The sequence below is a fragment of the Aotus nancymaae genome, unplaced genomic scaffold (assembly GCF_030222135.1).
Source record: "Aotus nancymaae isolate 86718 unplaced genomic scaffold, 86718_ANA_hifiasm-v0.15.2.pri h1tg000028l, whole genome shotgun sequence".
Classification (NCBI taxonomy): domain Eukaryota; kingdom Metazoa; phylum Chordata; class Mammalia; order Primates; family Aotidae; genus Aotus; species Aotus nancymaae.
The window spans coordinates 6,760,331-6,787,789 of NW_026988441.1; the positions used below are offsets into that span (position 1 = coordinate 6,760,331).

The 27,459-nt window shown below is 58.6% G+C and overlaps 1 protein-coding gene across 1 annotated transcript; it reads left to right on the top strand.

Moving 5' to 3' along the window:
* The first annotated feature begins 2,620 nt into the window (after positions 1 to 2,620).
* Positions 2,621 to 26,909, top strand: LMTK3 (lemur tyrosine kinase 3). The gene is given in 16 exon segments (XM_064381079.1): positions 2,621 to 2,726; positions 3,636 to 3,769; positions 4,055 to 4,205; positions 4,714 to 4,790; positions 5,234 to 5,352; positions 10,330 to 10,417; positions 10,745 to 10,893; positions 11,755 to 11,839; positions 11,912 to 12,033; positions 12,166 to 12,315; positions 12,881 to 13,967; positions 13,969 to 15,406; positions 19,452 to 19,867; positions 22,228 to 22,363; positions 22,518 to 22,655; positions 26,841 to 26,909. Coding segments are annotated over 16 exon segments (4,383 nt in total). The 5' UTR covers positions 2,621 to 2,650; the 3' UTR covers positions 26,858 to 26,909.
* The last annotated feature ends 550 nt before the right edge of the window (positions 26,910 to 27,459 follow it).

The window sequence follows — 27,459 nt, forward strand, 5'->3', positions numbered from 1 at the left end:
CTTCTGGCTCAGGGCCTGCTTAATCACATTGTGGGCGCTTAATAAACGTTTGTCGAGTGAATACATGAACAACAAACGAGCTGGGGCCAGAGTCAGGACTGCAGCCCCGCCTGTGCCGCTCCCTAGGATAATTCAGTCCACATCACTTCCAAAGACCCAGACAGCGGACCCTCCCTCGGCCCCTGCGACCCGCATCTAGATACTGCTTAACCTGAGCCTCCTTGCTGGGTCGGCCAGGACTACATTTCCTACAAGTCTCAGGGGCAGGACTACACCTCCCATAAGCCTCTGCTTCCGCCAGGTTCTGTGCCCTTCAGCCACCAGGGCAGCGAATTGCGTCTTTTCTCACTCCCCGCCCCCCGATTCCATCCCCTCCACCCTGAAGCCCCGGCCGTGCGCCCCCTCCCTCCCGCGATGAGCCTGCCTCAGTTTCTCCAACGAGACACCCAGAGGGCAGCCCCTTTCCCCTTCCCCGGAGCCCCACGATGTGGAGGGCTGCGCTCTGCAGGGAGTGTGCACTGCCCGGCCGGTGTGCACCACGGCTGCGCATTTTGGTGGAAAGCCCTGGGCCCCTACTGGGGGTTGGGGTGGGGGGCTGGGTCGCCTGCGCCGAGTGTTGCTGAGGCTGCGTCTTGGGTGCGCAGCTCCGGCCCAGCCTCACCCAGGGGGACGCCTCGCAGGTGCTCACGGACGATGGAGAGGTCCGCGCCCAGGGTGGGAGTCCGCGCTTCCGGGTGTGTCTGCAGCTCGGGGCGCTGGAGGGTGGGATGTGACCCCCAGACGGCGGCGGCCTGGCACGTGATGTATGTGTGTCCTTGTCTGATGTGTCGGTGTCCCCGATGGACCGGGTTCCAGTCCCAGCTTTGCCACTCCCAGGCTTGTGTGCCTTGGGGCAGGTGACTGCCCCGCGCTGTGCCTCAGTTGCCTCATCTGTACAATGGGCATGATTTAAAAATACCTATCTCAGAGGGCGGTGGTGAGGATTGAAAGGTAATTCTGTACGTGTAAAACGCTGCGGACGATACCTGGCACAGATTAAATGCTCATGAGAATAAATACATTAAATAAACTATGATCATGTATCTTTTGTATGAGGCAAGTGCTTGTGGTTGTGTAATGTCTGTGTAACCTCACGGGAAACGTGGGTATTTGAGATCCGTGTGTCTGTGCGTGTCTGTGTTGTGGGTGTGTGAGTCTTTGTATGTTATGTGTGCCGGTGTGTTTATGTATGTGATGTGTGACTGTGGTGGGGTTCTGTGTCTTTGTAACCTTGTGTGAAAAGTGTGTGTATTTGTGTTGTGTGTGTCCATGGCTGTTTAGTTGTGTGATATGTGCATCTCTGTGTGTCTGTGTATTCAATCTGTGTGCCCATGTCTGTGCTTATGTATAATGTGTGACTGTGCATATGTGCATGTTATGTGTATCAGTGTGTGATGTTTATGTGTTATTTCTGCAAGTGATTTATGTAGCCCTGTATGTATGAGTTGTGTGTGCCCATATGCATGTATATGTAATATGTCTGGTGTATCCACGTGAGTGAAGCATGTGTCCGTGTGAGGCATGTTACGTGTCCATGTACATGGCATGTGTTATGTATTTCTGTGTGCCCATGTATGTGATGTGCCTGTTTGTGTAGCGGCTGTGTCTGTGTCCATGTTAGTTCATGTGATGTATCTGTGTGACATGCATGTATGTGATAATTGCGTCTGTGGGTGTTCTTTGTTGCCCATGTGTCTAGGGACTGTCTGCGTGGCTGCGACTATGAGTGTCAGCATGTCACGGTGGTGTCCGTGGGGATCTTTGTCTGTGGCGTGTGCGTCTGTGGATGTGGGGCTTTACTTTGTCTGGGGCATGTGTGGGTCTTTGTGATGCTTTGACGTTCCTGCGTGGCCGGGTGCATCTGTGCTGGAAGCGGGCCTGCCTGTGCGTTTCCAGTGCGGCCGTCCCTGCGTCTTTGTGTGTGACGTGTACGTGTCCCCGTCTGCTGATGGCTGTCCACCTTTGTATGTGATGCGCTTGTCTACGAGGGTCCCTGCGCCTGCGACGTGTGTCAGCTGTGTGTGGGCTGCGCGTGCCTGACAGCTGCATCTTGGCGTGTAGCACATGTGTCCATACTGGTGGCATGTCACAGCGGTGTCCGGGCCAGGCACCCGTGGGCCCTGCCCCCCCCGCCCCCCCTCAAGTGTGTGCTGGTCCCTGTCTATCCCTCCCCCTCCCCTTTCCTCCCCTCCCTCCTGGCAGCCAATGCTACGGGGGAGCCAGTTGCCATGACGACGCTCCATCCTCCCTCCTCCCACCCTTCCTGTGACAGGCTCTCTGCTCCCCCAATCCCGGCTGCCCTCGGGGGCGGGGCCCTCTTTCTCGCCCCCCCCATCCTACCCTCTCCCCCCCACCCCAGCAACCCCGGCTCCCCAGCTCCTCTCCTCTGTCCGCCTCTCCATCCCTTCATCCGTCTGTCCCTTCAAAGAGGGGGAGGGGGGTACCTGAGCCAGCAAGCAGCCCCTCCCTCCCCCTGTCCTGCGTCTCCAGCCCCTCTCCTGGGCCGGGAGGAGGCCAGGGTCGCGCGGGTCCCCATGGCTGGGGGCTGAGGGCCCGCCCCCCCCTCCTCCCCAGCCGCCACCACCTCCACCTCCCTGCCATCCTCGACAAGATGCCTGCCCCCGGCGCCCTCATCCTCCTTGCGGCCGTCTCCGCCTCCGGCTGCCTGGCGTCCCCGACCCACCCCGGTGAGTCTGTCGGGCCATCAGTCTGTCCGGCTGCCCCCACCCCCGCGGCAGCCTCGCTGTCTGCCCAGGGGTCTGTCTGCGGGTCCCGGCCCGTCACCTGGTGCGCGTCTTCCCGCAGCCCAGTCGGGCCCGGAGCGGCGGGGACGGTGCCTCTGTCAGCAGGGCCTGTGGGAGGGAGGCTGGGGGCTGGGTGGGGAGGGGGCTCCGTTTGGGCAACGTGTGTGTATGCGTCCACGCATGTGTTTGTGCAGGTGTGTGCAGGAAGCCGGGGACGGACAGGGCCTCTGGGAGAATTGGGGGCAGAGGACAGGAATACTATTTCTAAGGGGGACACAACACGGGAGGCTGTCTCTGGCTTCTGGAGAGACCCCGGGCTTGCGGAGTTCCCTTCTCGCGGTCTTGTGCTGGGGATAGAGGACATCGGTGTGCACCAAGCGTCCCTAAAAAAGACAGATCTCAACCCCACAAACTGGGAGGTTCCAGCATGGGGCAAGAATCTTCTCCCAGCCTGCAGCTGAGAGCTCGTTCTCCTCCCCAGTGAGGGGTAATGGGGCTGTCCATGGGAGCGTATTTTAAATTCTGCAAGTTCCAAGCTTCACTATTACTCCTCCTTCCCTCAGCCCTCACTGGAATTCATCCAAGCCTGGGGTGAGAGGATGGGGTGGGATGAGGTTGGGGGGGGGGTCCCTGTTTGGGACGAGGAGACCCCACCCCCAATCCAACCACTTGGGAAGGCCCCAAACTACAACTCCCACAATGCCTTGGGACACTCTGCACCTCTGCCAAGCGGCCCCTGGTCGTAGAGCATCATGGGAGTTGTAGTCCAAGACGTGCTGGTACGGGAGGGGGCCATGATTCCAGGATCTAGGGACTTGAAGCTGGGACCCCAGCCCAGCCCTGTGCCCACAGATGGATTCGCCCTGGGTCGGGCTCCTCTGGCTCCTCCCTACGCTGTGGTCCTCATTTCCTGCTCCGGCCTGCTGGCCTTCATCTTCCTCCTCCTCACCTGTCTGTGCTGCAAACGAGGCGATGTCGGCTTCAAGGTGAGGTGCATGAGGGGTTTCAACTTGGAGAGGAAGACTCCAACAAGGCCTTTACCCCCAAGCCAGGTGGTTAGTGGGGAGAGGGGGGCAGTCAACCTGAAAACACCTTCTAGCTTGAAGCTATGGCAAGATCTGGAGCCTTGGGATGGAGAAATGGGGGATGGAAATTGGGCCGGGACTGGGGGACAGTTACGAGAATGAAGGGGAAACAAACTTGAGAGAAAGATGATGGCGTGTCTCTCAGCCCTGCGTTCTCCCACCCCTCCTCGTCCCTCCTGGCCCTAGGAGTTTGAGAACCCTGAAGGGGAGGACTGCTCCGGAGAGTACACTCCCCCGGCGGAGGAGACCTCCTCCTCGCAGTCGCTGCCTGATGTCTACATTCTCCCGCTGGCTGAGGTTTCCCTGCCAATGCCTGCCCCGCAGCCTTCACACTCAGGTACTGCCCCACGCCATGACCAGAATTCCATGGTGTCCAGGAAAGGCCAGAAGATGTTGAGTGTCTTCCTTCAGGGCTGGGGCGGCTGACAGCAGGGACGGCCAATGGGAAATGTATAGGTGGGAGTCCCAGAATCTTGGAAGCAGCCTACGGGGAGGCAGACAGAGATCATCTTGGTAGAAGCCCTCGCTTAATCCAAAACCAGATTTGAGGATTCTTGTGGGGCAAGCAGTGGTGAGATCAGCACAGAGCACAGTCTCAGAGGCAGCCAATGGGAGGCTGAAATCACATCGTAGGAGCTTGGGATGCCAAAGAGAAGGACTGATTGGATGCTGGAGTCTTGTGAGCAGCCAATGAGGAAGCTGATATTCTGACATGGAATATGGGTGGCAGCCAATGAAAAGAGAGTGATGTCTGCTCTGACCCCAGTCCCCACTGACTTGGGTTGTGTTGGTGGCACTCAGGAAGGGGGAGAGGCTCAGAGACTTCCCACTCTTGCCCTCCCCAGACATGACCACCCCACTGGGCCTTAGCCGCCAGCATCTCAGCTACCTGCAGGAGATTGGGAGTGGCTGGTTTGGGAAGGTGAGTGGGCTGCGGAGGGGAGGCAGGGCTCCATGGATCCCGGGTTGTCCTGTTCTGTGTCCACACCCCTGCTCTCACCACTTCTCATCTGTCCCTCGCCTGCTCCCCGTGCCCCCTCAGCCTGCCATCCCCGCTCCCACCTGCCCCATCCCGACATCTGTCAGTCAGCGCCTCCCTCCTCACTCCATTGACCACTCGGCCGCGCCACCCGGCTCTCCACGCGTCCGTCCGTCTGTCCATCCTTCCATACGTCCCTGCGTCCATCGGACTCTGGGCCCGTGAGTGTCTCACCCCATGTCTGGTGGGGGTCAAGGGTGGTGGGATGTGAAGGAACAATCTAGAAAGGAGCCGGGGGTGGGGAGCTGCGTGGTGGAGTGGAGCTAGTCCCAGGGGACGGGGCTGGGGAAACTGCACTCGCTGACTCCTGGGCGCTCCTTGACCAGGTGATCCTGGGAGAGATTTTCTCCGACTACACCCCCGCCCAGGTGGTGGTGAAGGAGCTCCGAGCCAGCGCGGGGCCCCTGGAGCAACGCAAGTTCATCTCGGAGGCACAGCCGTACAGGTACTGGGGGCTTCTCAGGGGGTGTGCGCCTTGTCCAGGTGACATTCAGGAGTGGAAGGAGCACTGTATGGGGTCAAACCTGGAATGTACCTCTTCCCAGCTGTGCAGCTGTGGCAGGAGAACTTCCCCCCCTGAACCTCAGGTTCTTCCTCTGGACCGAGTAAGGGGTGGGAAGTGAGAGGCAGGATGGTAGAGGAGCGGGGAGCACAGAAGCTGAGCTAGAGGCCTGCTCCTCTCCACTCTGAACCTCCGGATCTTCATCTGTAAAGTCAGTCCAGGAAGCCCTAGTGTCCTCCTGAAGGGGGCAGCTGAGAGGATGTGAGATCCCCATGTTCAGTGCTGGGTACCGGCTGGTTCTTCCCTTCCCCATTACACTGACCAGGTCCCCAAGTCGGTGTGCATGCAGGCCACTGAGGAGCTCTGTCCCTGCTCTGCTTGGTCTGTTCTCCACTCTAATTGCTTCTAGGATGGGGTCTAGGTAAACATTTGCCAGATAAATTCCTTGCGAGGTAGTGAGTTCCCTGTTTTGGAAAGGGTGTGTTCGCAGAGACCCCTTATCAGAACAGTTGTAAAGGTGGGCTTTACCTTGAGACACACTGGATGTTGGCACTCCCTTGCTCCAAACCCTCCCATGGCTCCCTACTGCCTACAGGACACATCTGCTCTTCCTGACAGCCCACAGGCCCTTCACAGTCTGACGCTGTCCCCTTCCTGCCACTGTCCCCCTCACTCCAGCCACCCTGGCCTCCTCACTGACCCTCACCATGGAAGCCTCTTCCCTGCCTAGTGCCTTGGTCCTTGCTATACCTCTCTCTAGAATATCACTTCTTGCTCACCCCCAGCTGTGAATGGGGCCCCTTTCCTTCCTCAGGTCTCAGCTCACAGAGACCTTCCCTTAATCCTCCCCTCCTTCCAAAGAGGGTCCTGGGACGCTCTGCCACATCACGGCGCGTGTGTTTTCTTCATAACCCGTATCCCAGGTTGTCACTATATTATCTCCTGATGTGCTTATTGCCTATCTCTCCCTAGACCTGTGCTGGCAACCACTGGCCGCCTATGTCGGTCAGATTTAAGCTAAGATGGGCACAGTGCTGCGTGCCTGTAGTCCCACCACTTCAGGAGGCCAAAGCAGGAAGATCGCTTAGGCCAGAAACTGGAGGCTGCAGTGAGCTATGATTGCACCACTGCACTCCCCCTGGGCAACAGAGCGAGACCCTGTCTCTATATAAATAAATAAATCAAATTTGAGCTAATTAAAATGCAATGACATTTAAAATCCTCATCATATCTCAAGTGCTCGATAGCCACCTGCAGCCAGTGGCTCCCTGATAGGCAGGCCTGGTCTAGAACATTTCCACCTTTGCAAAGTTCTGTGGACAGTGCAGGTCTATACTAGCAGCAGCTCAGGGTCCGTCTTGTTTCCCAAGCACAAGTTCTGTTGGCTCTCAGCAGGCGTTTGCTGATCGAGCCCCAGACCCGAGATCAAATCCCAACGTTGCCATCGTTACCAGCTGTGTGACTCTAGGCAAGTCACTTCACCTCTCTGAGCCTCTGTTTCCATCTGGATCAAATAGGGATCATCATCCTGCCTAGCAGGTTGCTGGGGGGATTTGACAGCAGAGCGGCCAGCCTTGGCCAGATTCATGGGTGGTGTGCAGTGAATCCTGGCTTCTTTCTGCACCAGCCATCCCAAGTCTCCCATGCTGGGAGCTCCAGCCACTGTTCAAGCCCGGCACATGGCAGGAGCCTCATGAACACTTTGTTGGGGCTGGTGCAGTGGCTCATGCCTGTAAACCCAGCACTTTGGGAGGCAGAGTTAGGCAAATCATGAGGTCAGGAGTTCAAGACCAGCCTGGCCAACATGGTGAAACCCCGTCTCTACTAAAAATGCAAACATTAGCCAGGTGTGGTGGTGGGCACCTGTAATCCCATCTACTCAGGAGGCTGAGGCAGGAGAATCATTTGACCCCCGGAGGCAGAGGTTGCAGTGAGCCGAGATCGTGCCATTGCTGTCCGGCCTGGGAGACAGAGCAGGAAAACAACACCACTTTGTGGCATGAGTCTTCTGCCAAGCAGGAGCAAGAGGCCCTGCTCTCCCGAGAAGGACACACAGCGTGACAGCAGAGCCTGGTTACACACAGGCAGTAGACGGCCGAGTACTGGCAGTGACCTCACACCACACACGTGACTCTGCCTCCCTCCAGGCCCCCAGTGGGAAAATAACTAGTAAGTTCCTGTGCACCCACTCCTGTCCGGACTCTGGACTGCAAGCCTGAAACGTCTCACCCTCCTGCAGACCTCCAGTCCTTCTCTCTGCATGTGTTTATTGAGCATCTATTAGTCTAGGCACCCGGGACATCAGGCAGGAAGAAGACACACCAAATTCTCATCTTAGGAGAGCTCACCCCCTAGTGGAGAAGACACACAATAGATAAATGAAGAAAAAAAATTTTTTTTTCCAAGGCTCACTGCAGCCTTGACCCCCTGGGCTCATGATCTTCCTGCCTCAGCTGCCTACATAGCCAATCTGCCTGGCTAATTTTTTTTATTTATCTATTTTTTTTTTTTTTTTTCAGATGAAGTCTTGCTCTGTCACCCAGGCTGGAGTGAACTGGCACAATCTTGGCTCACTGCAACTTCCGCCTCCTGGGTTCAAGGGATTCTCCTACCTCAGCCTCCCAAGTAGCTGGAATTACAGGTGCACGCTACCATGGCAGGCTAATTTTTTGTATTTTTAGTAGAGATGGGGTTTCACCATGGTGGCCAGGCTGGTCTTGAACTCCTGACCTCGTGATCCATCCATCTCAGCTTCCGAGTGTTGGGATTACAAGTGTGAGCCACTGCGCCCAGCCTGGCTTTTTTTTTTTTTTTTTTTAATTGTAGAGATGGAGTCTCACTGTGTTGCTTTGGCTGGTCTCAAACTTCTAGGCTCCAGCGATCCTCCCGCCTCAGCCTCCTAGAGTGCTGGCATTTCAGGCAAGAGCCACCATGCCAAAGCCAGAAATGCATCTTAAAAAGAGAAACTGTCAGAGAATGATAAGTACCATAAGGAAATGAGGGAGTATGTGACAAAGATAAGGGCCACCTTGGACAGGACCATCAGGGAGGCCGGGTTGACTTGGAGGAGTCAGCCATGCAAAGCACTGTGGGAAGTGCGTTCCAGGCAGCAGGAACAGGAGGTGCAAAGGTTGTGAGACAAGAAGTTCATGGAGAGTGAGCAGCCCTGGAAATGCAGTTTGAATGCAGAGTGAAAGCTGGACTCGGTGGCTCATGCCTGTAATCCCAGCACTTTGGGAGGCTGAGGCCCAGGGATCACTTGAGGTCAGGAGCTTGAGACCACCGTGGCCAACATGGCAAAACCCCAGTCTTTACTAAAAAATACAAAAATTAGCCAGGTGGCAAGGCGTGGTGGCTCAAGCCTGTAATACCAGCACTTTGGGAGGCCGAGGCAGGCAGATCACCTGAGCTCAGGAGTTCGAGACCAGTCTGATCAATATGGTGAAACCCTGTCTCAACTAAAATACAAAAATTAGTCAAATGTGGTGGCGGGCGCCTATAGTCCCAGCTACTCAGTTTCCCTTTTACAGATGAGGGAAACTGAGGCAGGGAGTATCGAAGTGATTTGCCTGAGATGACACACCTAGGAAAGTGGGAGTCAGGGTTCAAACCCCTGAGCCTGACGCTTTCCCACAGCATGAGGGTAGAGCAGGGGCATCCAGCCCAGCACTGGGGGGCAGCAAAGCTTCCTGGGGAGATGCTGATGCAGAGGCCCCGGGGGGCCAAGAGAACTCGATGAGAGGAGGGCATTCTGCAGGCCGGGCACAGTGGCTCACGCTTGTAATCCCAGCACTTTGGGAGGCCAAGGTGGGCGAATCGCCAGAGGTCAGGAGTTTGAGACCAGCCTGGTAACATGGAGAAACCCCATCTCTACTAAAAAGACAAAAATTAGCCGGGCGTGGTGGTGGGCACCTGTAATTCCAGCTGCTTGGGAGGCTGAGGTAGGAGAATTGCTTGAACCTGGCAGGTGGACGTTGCAGTGAGCTGAGATTGCACCATTGCACTCCAGCCTGAGTGACAAGAGCGAAACTCCATCTCAAAAAAAAAAAAATTTTTAAAGGAAAGAAAAGAAAGAAAAAAGAGAGAGGGAACTGTAGGTGCAAAGGCCTGGGCCTAAGCAAGGGCCTGCAGGTTGGGAAAACCCACATGGGCTGAAGCTGACCCCTGGCCCAGCCCGAGGGACAGGAAGGATCAAAGTGCCAGCGCTCTGTCCTGGGGTGCTGGGGAGCCACAGAGGGTAGTGTGCAGTGAAAAGCAGGTCAGGGGCAAAGGGAAGGAGGGAGACTGGAGCCAAGGAGGCCAGGAGGAGGCTGGGGGGAGGAAGAGGAGGAGACCGAGAAGAGTCGGGGGCAGGAATGAAGATGGAGGTGAGGTATAAGGAGAAAGGAGAGGTACAGGGGTGCCTGGGTATCTGGCCCCAGGAGCAGGTCAGTGAGGGCCATCCAGACAGAGACGGGGGCGAAAGAGCAAGACTCTGTCTCAAAAAAATAAATAAGTAAATAAAAAATAAAAGGAGTGGAGGAGTGGGGTGTGGTCAAGGAGAGAGACTCTGAGGTGAGGAGACCGAGATCCAAAAGGTAAAGTGGTGCGCGGGCTCACACCTGTAATCCCCACACTTTGGGGGGCCGAGGAGGGTCCATTGCTTCAGGTCACAAATTCGAGACCAGCCTGGCCAACATGGAGAAACCCCGTCTCTACTAAAAATACCAAAATTAGCTGGGTGTACTAGCACGTGCCTGTAATCCTGGCTACTTGGGAGACTGAGGCAGGGCTCCCGCCCAGGTGACAAAGTGAGACTCCATCTCAAAAAACCAAAACAATAAAAAAGGGTGGAGGCAGCAGTTTGGTTCAGCTGGGAGACTGGGTCGGCATGAAGAGGAAGGGGCTGCCTCCCCGACCCGTCACATCCTCACTCCGCAGGAGCCTGCAGCATCCCAATGTACTTCAGTGCCTGGGTCTGTGCGTGGAGACGCTGCCGTTTCTGCTGATTATGGAGTTCTGTCAACTGGTGAGGGTCTTGGGTGGTTGGGGAAGAGCAGAGTGGGGAGCTGGATGGGGCGGGGCCAAGCCTGATGCCCTTGGACTTTGTCGTCAGCATCATCATCATCATTGTAGATGATGCGTGGCATGTGCCAGCATTTCTTGAGTGCTGTCTGTTCTGGGCGCTGCCCTGAACAAGCAGGCAAGATGGACTCTTATTACCTGCTTCAAGCAGCAGGGGAATCTGAGGCTCAGAGGGGCTACCTAGTGCCAACAGAGGCCACCCCATCCTTGGGGCAGATTCAGTGGAGGTGTGAGGGGCCAGTGGTGCTGACCTTCCTTGCCTCCCTCCCAGGGGGACCTGAAGCGTTACCTCCGAGCCCAGCGGCCCCCTGAGGGCCTGTCCCCTGAGCTACCCCCTCGAGACTTGCGGACGCTGCAGAGGATGGGCCTGGAGATCGCCCGCGGGCTGGCGCACCTGCACTCCCACAACTACGTGCACAGGTGGGAGGGCCGGGGAGCCGCGGGAGGAGCTACTAATGGGAAGGGGGAAAGAATGGAGGCTGCAGAGCAGGGGTTAAAGTGAGGGCGGACGCATGACTGGCGGACACAAAATAGGAATGAACCAAGGGGGGTCTGGAGGAGGAGGGGCCAGGGGGGAATGGGAGGAGCCAAGTGAGAGGGAGGCAGGGTCAGGTGATGAGGGGAGGGGCCAGGAGAGGAGGAGGAGGAGGAGGAACCAGGGGATGGGAAAGGGTCAGGAGAGAAGGAAGAGGAGCCAGGAGAGGAAGAGGGACCAGGAGATAAGGAGAAGCCAGAGGAGGGAAAGGAGGAGCCAGGGGAGAGTGAGGGGTCAGAAGAAGAGGAGAAACCAGGGGAGGGAGAAGGTTCAGGAGAGGAGGAGGAGCCAGGAGAGAAGGAGGGGCAGGAGATGAGGAGGAGTCGGAGTCGGGGGTGGGGGGGAGGGGCCAGAAGAGGAGGAGGGGCCAGGAGAGGAATGGAAGGAGCCAGGTGAGGGGGATGCAGGGTCAGGTCGTGAGGAGAGGGGCAGGGAAGGGGAGGGGGAGGAGTCAACAGAGAAGGGTCAGATGAAGAAAATGAGCCAGGGCAGAGGAAAAGGAGAGGAGGCTTGGAGGAACCGGGGGAGGGGAGAAGACAAGACAGCAGGGTAGAATGAAAGCAGTCAGAGTGAAGAGGCGGAGTCGAGTGAAGGGGCGGGGCCAGAGTGAAGAGGTGGGGCCAGAGGCAAGGGCATAGCGTCATGGGGCGGGGTCATGTGAGGGGCGGAGTCAGATGGAAGGGGCATGGTCAGGGGTGGCATAGGAGGGCTGTCCCTTCGCCCACCTCCTCGCGTTCTTCCCGCAGCGACCTGGCCCTACGCAACTGCCTGCTGACCTCGGACCTGACCGTGCGCATCGGAGACTACGGGCTCGCCCACAGCAACTACAAAGTAGGGCTGCCCTCCGTCGGGATGGGAGCTATGGGGTGCCCTGACCTGCCTGACCCTGCCCTGGCTTCCCAGGAGGACTACTACCTGACCCCAGAGCGCCTGTGGATCCCGCTGCGCTGGGCAGCGCCCGAGCTCCTCGGAGAGTTGCATGGGACCTTCATGGTGGTGGACCAGAGCCGTGAGAGCAACATCTGGTGAGGACCCTGGGCCACGGGGTCGAGGCAGGCAAGGAAGGTGGAAGGGTTACTAGATGCCACCGGTTCTACAGATGGGGAAACAGGCCCAGGCGGGTCAGGGCTGGGCTGACATCTCTCTGCTCTCCACAGGTCCCTGGGGGTGACCCTGTGGGAGCTGTTTGAGTTTGGGGCCCAGCCTTACCGTCACCTGTCAGACGAGGAGGTCCTCGCCTTTGTGGTCCGCCAGCAGCATGTGAAGCTGGCCCGGCCGAGGCTCAAGCTGCCCTACGCAGACTACTGGTGAGGGCTGGCCCATCCGGGGCTCTGGGCCTGCCACACCCCACCCAAGATGGTTCCACACCCCCACCTCATTTCCCACAACACCCACATCCTGTTTGCCCTCCATACCCCTGAAGAGTGAAGTGGGGATGTCCCCATCCTCTCTGCCAGCATCTGCTACTTGGAGGGGCACACAGGCAGGGGGTGGCGGAGCTGTGACCTGAACCCGCTTCACCCTAAGAGATCCCTGCTTCTTACCTGATTCCAGAACTCACAGCCCAAACGAGGACACCACACACACCAGCTGCTCCTCACATCTGCTGCTGTGTCCCCTCTCCCTCCAGGTCCCTGTCACCCACTCTCTATGGGCATCTTCCCCCGACCCCTGCTTCTCTGGGTCTTAATACCCAACCCCCCAGCCCAGTTACCTCCTCTGAATCTCTGCCCTCTTCTGTCCCCGCTTCTTCCTGGATCTCTGCCCCACTTCCTGGGTCTCTGTCTTCCTCTCTCTGGGTCTGTCACCCCTCTTTCTGGTTGTCCCCTCCCTGGGTCTCTACCCTGTTCACTCTGCCCCACCTCTCCCCAGGTATGACATACTTCAGTCCTGCTGGCGGCCACCTGCCCAGCGCCCTTCTGCCTCTGATCTCCAACTGCAGCTCACCTACTTGCTCTCCGAGCGGCCCCCCCGGCCCCCACCTCCGCCACCCCCACCCCGAGACGGCCCCTTCCCCTGGCCCTGGCCCCCTGCACACAGTGCACCCCGCCCGGGGACCCTGTCCTCCCCCTTCCCCCTGCTGGATGGCTTCCCTGGGGCCGACCCTGATGATGTGCTCACGGTCACCGAGAGCAGCCGTGGCCTCAACCTCGAGTGCCTGTGGGAGAAGGCCCGGCGTGGGGCTGGCCGGGGTGGGGGGGCGCCTGCCTGGCAGCCAGCGTCGGCACCCCCAGCCCCCCACGCCAACCCCTCCAACCCTTTCTACGAGGCGCTGTCGACGCCCAGCGTGCTGCCTGTTATCAGTGCCCGCAGCCCCTCCGTGAGCAGCGAGTACTACATCCGCCTGGAGGAGCACGGCTCCCCTCCTGAGCCTCTGTTCCCTAACGACTGGGACCCCTTGGACCCAGGAGTGCCCGCCCCTCAGGCCCCCCAGGCCCCGTCCGAGGTGCCCCAGCTGGTGTCCGAGACCTGGGCCTCCCCTCTCTTCCCGGCCCAGTCCTCAGCGTCAGGCAGCTTCCTGCTGAGCGGCTGGGACCCCGAGGGCCGGGGTGCCGGGGAGACCCTGGCAGGAGACCCTGCCGAGGTCCTGGGGGAGCGGGGGACCGCCCCGTGGGTGGAAGAAGAAGAGGAGGAAGAGGAGGGCAGCTCCCCAGGGGAAGACAGCAGCAGTCTTGGAGGTGGCCCGAGCCGCCGGGGCCCCCTACCCTGTCCCCTGTGCAGCCGAGAGGGGGCCTGCTCCTGCCTGCCACTGGAGCGGGGGGACGCCGTAGCAGGCTGGGGGGGCCACCCTGCTCTTGGCTGTCCCCACCCCCCCGAGGACGACTCCTCGCTGCGGGCAGAGCGGGGTTCCCTGGCCGACTTGCCTATGGCCCCCCCCGCCTCGGCCCCCCCCGAGTTTCTGGACCCCCTTATGGGGGCGGCGGCGCCCCAGTACCCCGGGCGGGGGCCACCTCCCGCTCCCCCCCCCCCCGCCGCCACCTCCTCGGGTCCCCGCGGACCCGGCCGCGTCCCCCGACCCCCCTTCGGCCGTGGCCAGTCCCGGTTCAGGCCTCTCATCGCCGGGCCCCAAGCCGGGGGACAGCGGCTACGAGACCGAGACCCCTTTTTCCCCCGAGGGAGCCTTCCCAGGTGGGGGAGCGGCCGAGGAGGAAGGGGTCCCTCGGCCGCGGGCTCCCCCCGAGCCACCCGACCCAGGAGCGCCCCGGCCACCTCCAGACCCGGGTCCGCTCCTGCTCCCGGGGCCCCGGGAGAAGCCGACCTTCGTGGTTCAAGTGAGCACGGAGCAGCTGCTGATGTCCCTGCGGGAGGATGTGACAAGGAACCTCCTAGGGGAGAAGGGGGCGACAGCCCGGGAGACCGGACCCAGGAAGGCGGGGAGAGGCCCCGGGAACAGAGAGAAAGCCCCGGGCCTGAGCAGGGACCCGACAGCCCTCGGCAACGGGAAACAAGCCCCAAGCCCGAGCCTCCCAGTGAACGGGGTGACAGTGCTGGAGAACGGGGACCAGAGAGCCCCGGACATCGAGGAGAAGGTGGGCACCGAGGAGAAGGCGGCGGAGAATGGGGCCCTGGCGTCCCCCGAGAGAGAAGAGAAAGTGCTGGAGAATGGGGAGCTGACACCCCCAAGGAGGGAGGAGAAGGCACTGGAGAATGGGGAGCTGAGGTCCCCAGAGGCCGGGGAGAAGGTGCTGGTGAATGGGGGCCTGACACCCCCAAAGAGCGAGGACAAGGTGTCAGAGAATGGGGGCCTGAGATTCCCCAGGAACACAGAGAGGCCACCAGAGACTGGGCCTTGGAGAGCTGCAGGGCCCTGGGAGAAGAAGCCCGAGAGTTGGGGGCCAGCCCCCACGATCGGGGAGCCAGCCCCAGAGACCTCTCTGGAGAGAGCCCCTGCACTCAGCGCAGTGGGCTCCTCCCGGAACGGCGGGGAGACAGCCCCTGGCCCCCTTGGCCCAGCCCCCAAGAACGGGACGCTGGAACTCGGGACCGAGAGGAGAGCCCCCGAGACTGGGGGGGCGCCGAGAGTCCCAGGGGCTGGGAGGCTGGACCTCGGGAGTGGGGGCCGAGCCCCAGTGGGCACGGGGACGGTCCCCGGCGGCGGCCCCGGAAGCGGCGTGGACGCAAAGGTCGGATGGGTAGACAATACGAGGCCACAGCCACCGCCACCACCACTGCCACCGCCACCGGAGGCGCACCCGAGGAGGCCGGAGCCAGCGCCCCCGAGAACCAGGCCGGAGGTGGCCTCCGAGGGAGAGCCCGGGGCCCCAGACAGCAGGGCCGGCGGAGACACGGCACCCAGCGGAGACGGGGACCCCCCCAAGCCCGAGAGGAAGGGCCCCGAGATGCCACGACTGTTCTTGGACTTGGGACCCCCTCAGGGGAACAGCGAGCAGATCAAAGGTGAGGAGGCTGCGGGACACAGTCAGGGCCGAGGTCCGGCTGTTTCTAAGGCGTGCGGCGGGTGAGCATGGGTAAAGATGTCAGGTCAGGCTGGCAGTGATGAATGCAGGCCTTGGAACCCGCACCACCTGGGCTCACATCCTGGCTCGGTCCCCTCCCTTGCTCTTTGGCCTTGGGCAAATGTCCTTGCTGCACAGTGCCTCAGTTTACCTATCTGCCCAAAACGGATGTCAGGGATAGAAGGGTTGCTGTGAAGGTTAAATGACTTAGGAAGCCCAAAGCACTACACCAGGGCAGGGATTTGGTAAGCACCTGCTCTGACTATTGTAATTCATTTAGACAGGGGTCTCATGCCCACAGGGGCCAGACGACATAGGGAAATGGATGAAGCATGCTGGGGAGGCAGAGTGGGGCTTCAGAAGAAAACGCCCTGTGTAGACACAGCAGCTGCTTCTCAGGAATGTGCACCTGGTGCTGGCGAATCTGCCACTTTTCCCTTTTTTTTTTTTAAGACGGAGTTTCACCATGTTGGCCAGGGTGGTGTCGAACTCCTGACCTCAGGTGATCCGCCTGCCTTGGCCTCCCAAAGTGCGTGAGCCACCGCGCCCGGCCACTTTTCCCTTTTAAACCAGACCTCTAGTTTTTGTTTTGATGGTTGCAGCCAATTCAAAGGAAGCCTGTCTGGGTGGCTCAAAGGCCCCAGGCGGCCAGCATGTGCTGTGTCGTTTAAACTTTCCAATAAGCTGGTCAGGCACAGTGGCTCATGCCTGTAATCACTGCACTTTGGGAGGCCAAGGCAGCAGGACCACTTGAGGTCAGGAGTTTGAGAGCAGCCTGACCAACATGACGAAACCCCATCTCTACTAAAAATACAAAAATTAGCCAGGCATGGTGGTGTGCACCTGTGGTCCCAGCTACTTGGGAGGCTGAGGCTCGAGAATCGCTTGAACCTGGGAGGTAGAGGTTGCAGTGAGCCAAGATAACATCACTGCACTCCAGCCTGGGTGACAGAGCAAGACTCTGTCTCCAAAAACTTTCCAATAAGCTAAGGCATCTAACCAGTGTGCCAGGCCTCCTGTGTGCCAGGCCCTGAGCTGCCCAAGGCTGGGACCCAGGGAGCTTCAGACGCAACGCCACCACCATGGAACTAGTGAGCTACAAGGCAAAGAAATCCCTTTTCTGAAAATTGAGTTTTGATAGGAACACAAAAAGTGTTTTGCCACAGAGGAAACTATTTAAGATAAACAAAGGGTAAAAGTAAACAGCCCTTGTTGAGATGTGGACATAGGAAATACAGTTCCAGCAGGATCTCTAGGAGGTGCAATTTCCTTAAATACTGGTATGAAAAAGCCGGGCATGGTGGCTCATGCCTGTAATCCCAGCACTTTGGGAGGCTAAGGCAGGTGGATCACGAGGTCAGGAGTTCAAGACCAGCCCGAGCAACATGGTGAAACTAAAAATACAAAAATTAGCTGGGGGTGGTGGTGGGCGCCTGTAATCCCAGCTACTCAGGAGGCTGAGGCAGGAGAATTTCTTGAACCCAGGAAGACAGAGGTTGCAGTGAGCCGAGATCTCGTCAGTGTACTCTAGCCTGGGCAACAGAGTGAGACTCCATCTCAAAAAAAAAAAAAAAAAAAAACTGGTATGAAAGTTATAAGTGGCTGAGTCCTGTTTTATATTGGCAACCTCACAGCCACACTTTAGGCAAGAGGAGCCTGTAGCTCAGTGGGCAAGGGTCAGGAAGCAGGCTGGACATAGGACATTTCTTCCTTAAAGCCTGTGGTGTTTGAACACTGTCATTTCCTTGAGATTGTTGTAGGGAGTTTGTGACCAGCTGTATCAGGAAACAGTGCAGGCAGCGTGAAAATGTTGGGAGATGAGCAGCTAAGATGCCTCAGAGGATCCGGGTTGGATTAGGATTGCTGAGAAGAGGCAGAGAATGGCCTGCTTTTTTCCATCAAGTGAACTCTTACTCATCCTTCAGGACCCCACCCAAATTTGCCCTTTTCAGGAAGTCTTCCTGATTTTTAAAGGTTGTCACCGTGACCTTTATCTGGGTACTCACAGCCCCCAGAAAAACTCCCTTTATGCTGCATCCCCCATAAATCCATCATCCTGAGGTGTCTGGTCCACAAAAGCATGAAGGAGGTGGTCATCAAGGGGGGGACAGTGTTCTAGACAGAGGGCACTGAGATGGGCACTGGCTCAGCATGTTTAGAGAATAGCAAAAGGTAGTAAAACTTGAGTAGAGAGAATGAGGACCAGAGAGGGACCATGTGCATTCATCTTTCTCCCTGCGGCACCTCAATCCTCCTCTTGCCCCTGCCATCTGCCAGAACAGGGCCATTCACTTATGCAGTAATGGAGGGATAAGTGATCCCTGTTCATCTGCCAGTGAGGAAACAGGCTCAGAGAGGCAGATCTGGCCAGGTGCAGTGGCTCATGTCTGTAATCCCAGCACCTTGAGAGGACCAGGGAGGCGGATCGCTTGAGGTCAGGAGTTCAAGACCAGCCTGACCAACATGGTGAAACCCCATCTCTACTAAAAAAGACAAAAATTAGCCAGGTGTGGTGGCATGTGCCTGTAGTCCCAGCTACTCAGGAGGCTGAGGCAGGAGAATCGCTTGAACCCGGGAGGCGGAGGTTGCAGTGAGCCGAGATCGCACCACTGCATTCCAGCCTGGGTTACAGAGCGAGACCCTGTCCCTCCCAGCCAAAGAAGAGAGATCTGTTTGCCCAGTGACACACAGCAAGTGAAGATAAGCTTGAGATTCCAGGCCAGGTTTTCTCCTCCAGGGACCTCAAAGTTCTTCCATCCCAGTAGGCTAAAATTGGAGAGTCTTGGGGCAGGAAAGGGGTCTGGAGATGGTTAGACACCCCAAATTTGGCAATCAAGCGCCAGAGAGAGGAAGTAACTTGGTCATTGTCACACAGCAGGTAGCATTCACACATTAATCCTACAAATAGTGACCGAGTACTTCTATGTGCTTGGGGCCTGGAAATGAGGCTATGAATGAGTCAGACTCAGTCTCTGTTCTTTAGCAAGGCAAACGCACCACCACAGAAGTATAATTACATGCTGAGAAAATCTGCTCAGGAAAGGTGCTTGGTGGATGGAGTGCAGAGTGGGTGCTCGTGACCTCCTGGGAGATTTCTGAAGGTTTTGAAAGCCCGAAGCTAGGGGATGCGCAGGACTTGTGTTAGAAAAGAGTCCAGGCTGGGTGAGGTGGCTCACACCTGTAATCCCAGCACTTTGGGAAGCTGAGGAGGGTGGATCACGAGGTCAGGAGTTCAAGACTAGTCTGGCCAGCATGGTGAAACCCCGTCTCTACTAAAAATATAAAAAATTAGCCATGCATGGTGGCACACCTGCATAGTCCGAGCTACCTGGGAGGCTGAGGCAGGAGAACTGCTTAAACCGAGGAGGCCCAGGTTGCAGTGAGCCGAGATGGAGCCATTGCACTCCAGCCTGGGAGACAGAGCGAGACGGTCTCAAAAAAAAAAAAAAAGAAAGAAAGAGTCCAGGCTGGGCGCGTTGGCTCACGCTTGTAATTCCAGCGTTTTGGGAGGCTGAGGTGAGAGGACTGCTTGAGGCCAGGAGTTTGAGACCAGCCTGGGCAACACAGTGAGACCCCTGTCTCTTAAAAAATAAAAAAGAAAGAAAAGAAAAACAAAAGGGAGTCCAAGCAGATGGAACGCACGTGCAAAGGCCTGTAAGTGTGAGGAATGGTGTGGTGGCCCATGTGGCTAGATGGAGGTCAGGCCAGAAGGAGGTGGGGACAGAGGCCAGAGAGGCCAGCTGGGCCCGGGCACGCGGGCCTGGTGGGCTGTGGGAAGTTGGGGCTTAAAGCCGTTGGCATCGGGGAGCTCTGGGAGGTTGAACACTGGAGAGGCCCTTTCCCACCCTGCCTGGAGAAAGGCCCCGGTGCAGCCCTTCCGAGGCCCAGATTGTGCGGGGGACTTTTACCTGAAGCCACACAGCTAGGTGGGAGGGCCTGCCTCAGTCTCCTCGGGACAGGGGCTCACCGGGTCTCTCCCCTCGCAGCCAGGCTCTCCCGGCTCTCACTGGCGCTGCCGCCGCTCACGCTCACGCCGTTCCCGGGGCCGGGCCCGCGGCGGCCCCCGTGGGAGGGCGCGGACGCCGGGGCGGCTGGCGGGGAGGCCGGCGGGGCGGGGTCGTCGGGGCCGGCGGAGGAGGACGGGGAGGACGAGGACGAGGACGAGGAGGAGGACGAGGAGGCGGCGGCGTCGGGCGCGGCGGCGGGGCCGCGGGGCTCCGGGAGGGCGCGAGCAGCCCCGGTGCCCGTCGTGGTGAGCAGCGCCGACGCGGACGCGGCCCGCCCGCTGCGGGGGCTGCTCAAGTCTCCACGCGGGGCCGACGAGCCAGAGGACAGCGAGCTGGAGAGGAAGCGCAAGATGGTCTCCTTCCACGGGGACGTGACCGTCTACCTCTTCGACCAGGTACGGAACCCGAGAGGGCGCGGATGTGGGGGCGCGGCCTGGAGGGAGCCTGGCCTAGAGCGGGGTGGGGCCTGGAGGGAGGTCGAGCTGGAGCGGGGCGGGGCCTGGAGGGAGGTCGAGCTGGAGCGGGGCGGGGCCTGGAGGGACGCCGAGCTGGAGCGGGGCGGGGCCTGGAGGGAGCCTGGCCAAGAGCGGGGCGGGGCCTGGAGGGACGCCGAGCTGGAGCGGGGCGGGGCCTGGGGCGGGGCCGAGCTAGAATGGGGCGGGGCCATGAGAGTGCGCCCTGGGCCTGGGGCGGGGCCTAGACGAAGGCTGCGCTTAGACTGAGGCGGGGTCTAGAGCAGAGTTTGGAACTGGCCGAGTCTAGAGACGGGGCGGGGCCTGGAAGGAGACCACGCCTAGGATTGGAACAGGGTCTGAAGGGGGCCTGAAGGGAGACCAAGCCTACGGCGCCACAAGAGGAGGCCTGGAGGAAGTCTAAGGCTGGAGTGAGGGCGGAGCCTAGGGCGGGGCGGATAGAGCAAGGCGCGGGCAGGCCCTGGAAGGTGAAGGCGAGGTCTGGGGAGAGACTGATCAGGGAAATGGGGCAGGACTAGGAAGATGGAAGGAGACTTTGAATGTGAGGGCAGGGCCTGGCAATGGGGCAGGTTCGGGAGGACGGGCCGAGACTAGAGCTGGGGTGGGACCTGGGGCGAGGGCGGGGCTTGTGATGGGGGCGGGGTCTAGAGGGCGGGGAGAGGCCTGGAGTGTGAGAGTGAGGGTGAGTCTGAAATGAAAGAGGGGAGTACTGGGTAGTCAAGTATGGGATCCTGGAGCGGCTCGAGAGGAAGTGTTGAGAAGAAGATTGGGGTGTGGCCTGGATGGTGTGAGCGGGGCCTAGTGAGAGTTTGGGCATGGTTTGTTGAGTAGAGTTCTAGTGTCTGTAGGGCTGACTCGCTATGGAGCAAATCTTACCCACTAGGGAAGGGTCATGGCTAGGCTGCAGGTGGGCTTCAGAGATGCAGCGGGCAGTCTTAAGGTAATTGGGGTGGGGTCAGGGATGGGCAGACCTAACTACTGGGACTTGTCTTTAAAGAGATGGGTTGAAAATTTTGTTAAGAGTTAGGCCACGGCCAGTCGCGGGTGGCTCACACCTTTAATCCCAGCATTTTGGGAGGCCGAGGTGGACGGATCACCTGAGGTTGGAAGTTCGAGACCAGCCTGACCAACATGGAGAAGCCCCGTCTCTACTAAAAATACAAAATTAGCCGGGCGTGGTGGTGCGCGCCTGTAATCCCAGCTACTCGGGAGGCTGAGGCAGGAGAATTGCTTGAACCGGGAGGTGGAGGTTCCAGTGAGCCGAGATTGCGCCGGTGCGCTCCAGCCTGGGCGATAGAGCGAGACTCCGCCTCAAAAAAAAAAAAAAAAGGCCAGTCGTTGTGGCTCACGCCTGTAATCTCAGTATTTTGATTACAGCATTTTGTGAGGCCAAGGCAGGAGGATCGCTTGAGGCCAGGAGTTCGAGACCTGCCTAGCCAACATGGCAAGACCTTGTCTCTTAAAGAAAAAAAAAGTATCTGGGTGTGGTGGCGCGCACCTGTAGTCCCAGTACTCAGGAGGCTGAGATAAGAGGATCACTTGAGCCCAGGAGGTCGAGGCTGCATTGAGCCGTGATCGCAACACTGCTCTCCAGCCTGGGTCACAGTGAGATTCTGTGTAAAACAAAAACATAGGGGATGGTGTTGAAGAGAAAAAGGGAGGGTGAGTGGTGCTTAGGGACTGCAGCCTTGTCTAGATGAACCTGGGGCGGGCGTACCCGGCTGAGATTATGAGAGGAATGGAAGCAAGGCCAAGAACTGGGGCCTGGGCGACTGAAGTGTATTCAGAGGGGTGAGACTTGGAGGGCGGGAGCAGGTCTACTTCTGAGGGAGGGCTCGAGGGCAGGGTCACAGCGTCCAGCACGGGATGCGCTCAGGATGGGGTAGGGGTTGGGAGGGCCACGGGAGCCGGTTTAGATCTCAGAGATGGTGGGACTGATGGGGACGGGGTGGGGCTTACGGAGATCACTTTGAGTTAGGGGATCCGGTGGAGGCCGCGCATTAAGGAAACAGGAGAGAATCCCTGCTGTGGGCTACTTAGCTGTGTGTAGGGCTCCGCTGTCAGGTAAGGAGCCTCGGGCCGGGTTGATGTTAAGGCTGGCCCAAGGCTTCGAAGCCAGATCAAGAGTTCCACCCACCTCTCCAGAGAGTGCGAGTCAGTGATTACAAACTGGGATTCCTAGATCCCCAGAAATATTAGCGGGTTTTGTTGCTTTTGGGGGATGCAGTAAATGGGACATGACGGTTTGTCCCCTCTGGCTTCCCCCTAACCTGCCTTCACAGGAGACGCCAACCAACGAGCTGAGCGTCCAGGGCCCCCCCGAGGGGGACACGGACCCGTCAACGCCTCCAGCGCCCCCGACGCCTCCCCACCCCGCCACCCCCGGAGATGGGTTTCCCAGCAACGACAGCGGCTTTGGTGAGGGCGGGGCCTATAGGACGGGAGGGGGCCGGAGGGGGCGGGACCCATGGGGCGGACGGGGCGGGAGGGTCTTGGTCGGGAGGGGCGGGGCCGGAGGGCGGGAGCGCCGCAGGTGCCTGCGGTCTGACTGAGGTCTTCCTTCCCGCCGCAGGAGGCAGTTTCGAGTGGGCGGAGGATTTCCCCCTCCTCCCCCCTCCAGGCCCCCCCCTGTGCTTCTCCCGCTTCTCCGTCTCGCCTGCGCTGGAGACCCCGGGGCCACCCGCCCGGGCCCCCGACGCCCGGCCCGCAGGTATCATGTTCAAGGCCTCGGCCCTGCCCCTCCTCTGCCCGTCTCTGTGCCTCTATGTTCCACTGCCAATTTCTTGTGACCATCTTTGAATGTCCCTGCCTCTCTTCCCAGTCTCTTCTCTCTCCTCTCTCAGTCGTCAGACACCCCACCCAGCTCTGGAACCAGTACAGACCAGGCGGTGTCCATCAGACGGTCGTAGGCAGGCCGGCCGCCCCCACCCCTGAGCCTCAGTTTCCCCTTCTGTAGGGATTCCCCCCACCCCCGACTCTTGCCCATCTTTGTCCCATCTCCGGGCTCAGACTCCGGCCTGGCACTTGCCAGATCCTAATCCCACCTCCGTTTGGGGAACACGGTGCTCAGAGGCAGACCAGGAGAGAGGAACCCAGCGTGCTCAAAGCCGGCTGGTGTGAACCAGAGCAGAGAGGACACGGCTGGGGTTAGGGAGCAGTCACAGCGGCACCGCCTGGACTCTGCAGTGCCTCACCACAATTTAACCCATTTAATGTTCAGTTCGATCCCATGGGATGGATTCTAGTCTCGTCCTCATTTCTTTTCTTTTTTTGATACAGAATCTCGCTCTGTCGCCCAGGCTGGCATGCACCACCACACCCAACTAATTTTTTTTGTATTTTTACTAGATATGGGGTTTTACCATGTTGGCCAGGCTGCTCTCAAACTCCTGACCTCAAATGATCCTCCCGCCTTGGCCTCCCAAAGTGCTGGGATTACAGGCGTGAGCGACCCGGCCCGCCCAGTCTCACCCCCATGTTACAAAAAAGAACACCGAGGCATGGAGAGAAGTGAGGAGCCAGGATTCAAACCTGCAGCTGCTCAGCCTCTGAGCCCGCGCCCTCGCCAGTAGTGAACATTGGTCTGGTTTCTTTCCTGGCATTTCACATGTGCCATATCGCTAATCCTCGTGGCCACCTTGGGAGAGGGGTCATGTCACCCAACTCTTGGTAATGCTCAGGCCACTCTCAGGGAGAGGAAGGCACAGGCAGGTCCCAGCGCAGGACTGGAACAGGACTGGGCCCTCTGCTGCCCCCTGCTGCCGAGCCAGGGGACACCACAGGATACAGAGCTTGTGCCCAGCCTGACAGGGCAGGTGGTGCTCCCGGATATCCGAGCTAAGGTAGAAGGTGCCACTGCAGAGTTTCACTCCTGCTTCCCCAGTCTTGCCTGAGTCCAGATATTGTCCCTGCCATTTATCAGCTGTGTGACCTGGGCAAGTCGCTTTCCCTGTCTGTGCTCATCTGTAGAGTGTGAATGATAACAGGATCTAAGTCATGAGATTGCTGAGGGGATTAAATGGCTTAATCCTCCCGCGTATGCAGCACAAAGCTTGTTCATGCAGCAGCGGTCTCTAACCATTAACGATTAATTTTGAGATGGAGTTTCACTCTTGTTGCCCAGGCTGGAGTGCAGTGGCTCAGTCTTGGCTCACTGCAACTTTCACCTCCCGAGTTCAAGCGATTTTTCTGCTTCAGCCTCCTGAGTAGCTGGGATTACAGGTGCTTGCCACCACACCTGGCTAATTTTTGTGTTTTTAGTAGAGATGGGGTTTTGACATGTTGGCCAGGCTGGTCTTGAACTCCTGAGCTCAGGCAATCTGCCTGTCTTGGCCTCCCAAAGTGCTGGGATTACAGGCGTGAGCCACTGCGCTTGGCCCCATCAGCTATTATTATTATTAACTATGATTGTGCTTAATTAAGTTGATGTTTGCTGAGCATCCCCTGTGTGCAGGCGCTGTGCTGGGCACAGGGGATTCAGTGTGGAGCAAGTGTGAGCCTGGTGGCCCTGCCCACAGACGCTGACAACACACTGCCATGACAGATGAGTAACTGCAAACTCAGGCTGGCAGGAAAAGCAGATGACAAGAGCAAAGGACTTTGTTTCCCCCTTAGAAGTGTCATTAACTGGGGACCAGAAGGGTTGCTTGTCATGAACTAGGCAAAGGGGACGGCGTGCTGGCAGAGGGGACAGCTTGCACACAGGGCCTGAGGCAGGAGAGAGCTTGGCCCGCTCAAGGAACAGAAGGAGATTGGTGTGGCTGGGGGTTACATAGCGAGCATGGAGGGCTGGGGAGAGAGGGAAGAGCAGAGCATGGAGGGCTGGGGGTGCACTGAGGAGCTGGGACTTTGTCCTGGGGGTGCTAGGGAGCCATGGAGGACTATCAGCAGGGGAGGGAAGTCAATGTTGGGTGTAGGAAGATGCTCTGGGGCCACTTGGGGCCAGAAGAAGGGCAAGAGTGGGAGCTGGGAGGCTGGGGAGAGGCTGGGGAGAGGACAGTGAGCCAGGGCCATGCGAATGGAGAGGCTGGACAGGGCAGAGTCAAGGGCAGGCGGGATGGTGCTGGGGCTGACTCTTCCTTCACTTGGCTGCATCCTCAGGCTTCACTCTGAATGTCACTTCCTCCCTGAGGCCACCATCGAAGGGTCTCTGTGAGGACAGGGTGGGGCGAATTCCAGGGTGTGGGGACACCGGCCAAGTGGTGAGTCAGGGCTGAGCTGGCAGGGCCAGCAGGCCAGGATGACCTCACCTTTAATCACCAGGAGAGAAGACAGAGGGCGCAATCGTGGGAAACCCCAAATCCCTTCACTCAGTTGACAAATATTTCTGCGGCAGTGTGATCTGCGAGCTGCTGAGCCTGTCTGGCTCCCAAGACCATGGAGTGGGGCCCTGAGGCCGATCCTCCCCTCTGCCCTGCTCAGCATGGCTCTGTCCACTTAGTAAAGGTTTACTGGGTGCCGAGAGATGCCACATGTCCTCCCAAAGTCTCCATGAAGCATGAAGGTCATGCTTTCCATTTAAAGAAGAGGGAAACTGGCCAGGTGAGGTGGCTCACGCCTGTAATCCCAGCACTTTGGGAGGCCGAGGCGGGTGGATCACCTGAGGTCAGGAGTTCGAGACCAGCCTGACCAACATGGTGAAACCTCGTCTCTACTAAAAATAAAAAAATTAGCTGGGCATGGTGGCGCATGGCTGTAATCCCAGCTACTTGGGAGGCTGAGGCAGGAGAATTGCTTGAACCCGGGAGGCGGAGGTTGCAGTGAGCCAAGATCAAGCCACTGTGTTCTAGCCTGGAGACAGAGCAAGACTCTGTCTCAAAAAAAAAAAAAAAGGGAAACTGAAGCTCAGGGACGGGGAGTGAAGACTGACCTGACCAAGGGAGCATGAGGGAGCCTGATGTAAGACCCTCAGCGAGAACCTGCTCCTCACGGACCTTTGTTTTCTGGTCTGTGCAATGCATGGGGCTTTCATTCCACTTGCCTGGGGAGGCCAGAGCTAGAGTCATGGGGATGTTTGGTGGGAGTTTCTGGGGAGAGTGCTTTGACCAGGAAAAGGAGTGCTTTGTGCCAGGGGGATGCTGGAGACTCAGCAGTGACCACAGCCCCTGTTGTCACTGAGCTTACATTCTACAGGAACACGCTAGACAGGAAACTCTCAACAAGGACGGGCTAGGCCGAGTGCAGTGGGTCACGGCTGTAATCCCAGCACTTTTAGGAGGCCAAGGTGGGTGGATCACCTGAGGTCAGGAGTTTGAGACCAGCTGAGCCCACATGGTGAAACCCTGTCTCTATGAAAAACACAAAAATTAGCTGGGCGCGATGGCCAGCATCTATAATCCCAGCTACTCAGGAAATTGAGACAGGAGAATTGCTTGAACCTGGGAGGCAGAGGTTGCGGTGAGCCAAGATTGCACCACTACACTCCAGCCTGGGCAAGAGAGCGAGACTCCGTCGCAAAACAAACAAGCAAACAAATAAAAACCAAAAAAAACCAAGGACAGGGTCATCCCAGAGTGAGAACCGCAAAGCCATCAGAGGAAATGAGCAAGAAAGGCTGGAGCATGCAGGGGTGACTGCCTGACTCAGAATGGTGGGGGGGGCCTCTGTGGAGGAAACATTGCAGCTGGGGTCTGAGTCACATGGCAAGAGTGTGCCGGGCAGCCGGAACAGCACGTGTGAAGGCCCTGGGGTCAGACCGTGCTGGGAGCACTGGAGGAAGAGCAGGAGGCCCAGTGGCTGGAGCAGAGGGGAGAAGAGGGGTAGGTGAGGACAGAGAGGGCCCAGAGCAGATCTTTCCAGCCACAGTGGGTGAGGGCTTTGCTTTTCTGCTGAGTGACATAGAAGCCATGAGGCTGTCCCCCTAGTAATTTCATTTCTCTCCTCTGTCCATCCTCAGGCCACGTGGAGAATTGATTCCCCGAAGACCTGACCCCCCTGCACCCCCAGAAGAGGGGTTGAGAATGGAATCCTCTGTGGACGACGGCGCCACTGCCACCACCGCAGACGCAGCCTCCGGGGAGGCCCCTGAGGCCGGGCCCTCCCCCTCCCCCTCCCCCACCATGTGCCAAACGGGAGGCCCCGGCCCCCCGCCCCCCAGCCCCCCAGACCGCTCCCCTGACCCCCCTGACCCCCTCGGTGCCAAATGAGGCAGGAATCCCCCCACCCCTCCCTAGAGAGCAGCCTTTCTTGGAACTGAACTGAACTCTTTTGGGCCTGGAGCCCCTTGACAGCGGAGGTCCCTCCTCACCCACTCCTGGCCCCAAACATGGGCCACAGGCTTCGGGGACCCGGACCCCCCATCTTGCGTCTCCCCTTTCCCTCCCCAGCCCGGCCCCTGGAGGGGCCTCTGGTTCAAACCTTCGCGTGGCATTTTCACATTATTTAAAAAAGACAAAAAAACAACTTTTTGGAGGAACACGGGGCCTGTGCGTGTTTCCCGAGGTGAGGAGGGGGCGCTGCAGGGAGCGAGTGCGACGCTGAGAAGTTCCCATCCTCCCAGGGCCCGCGTGGCAGAT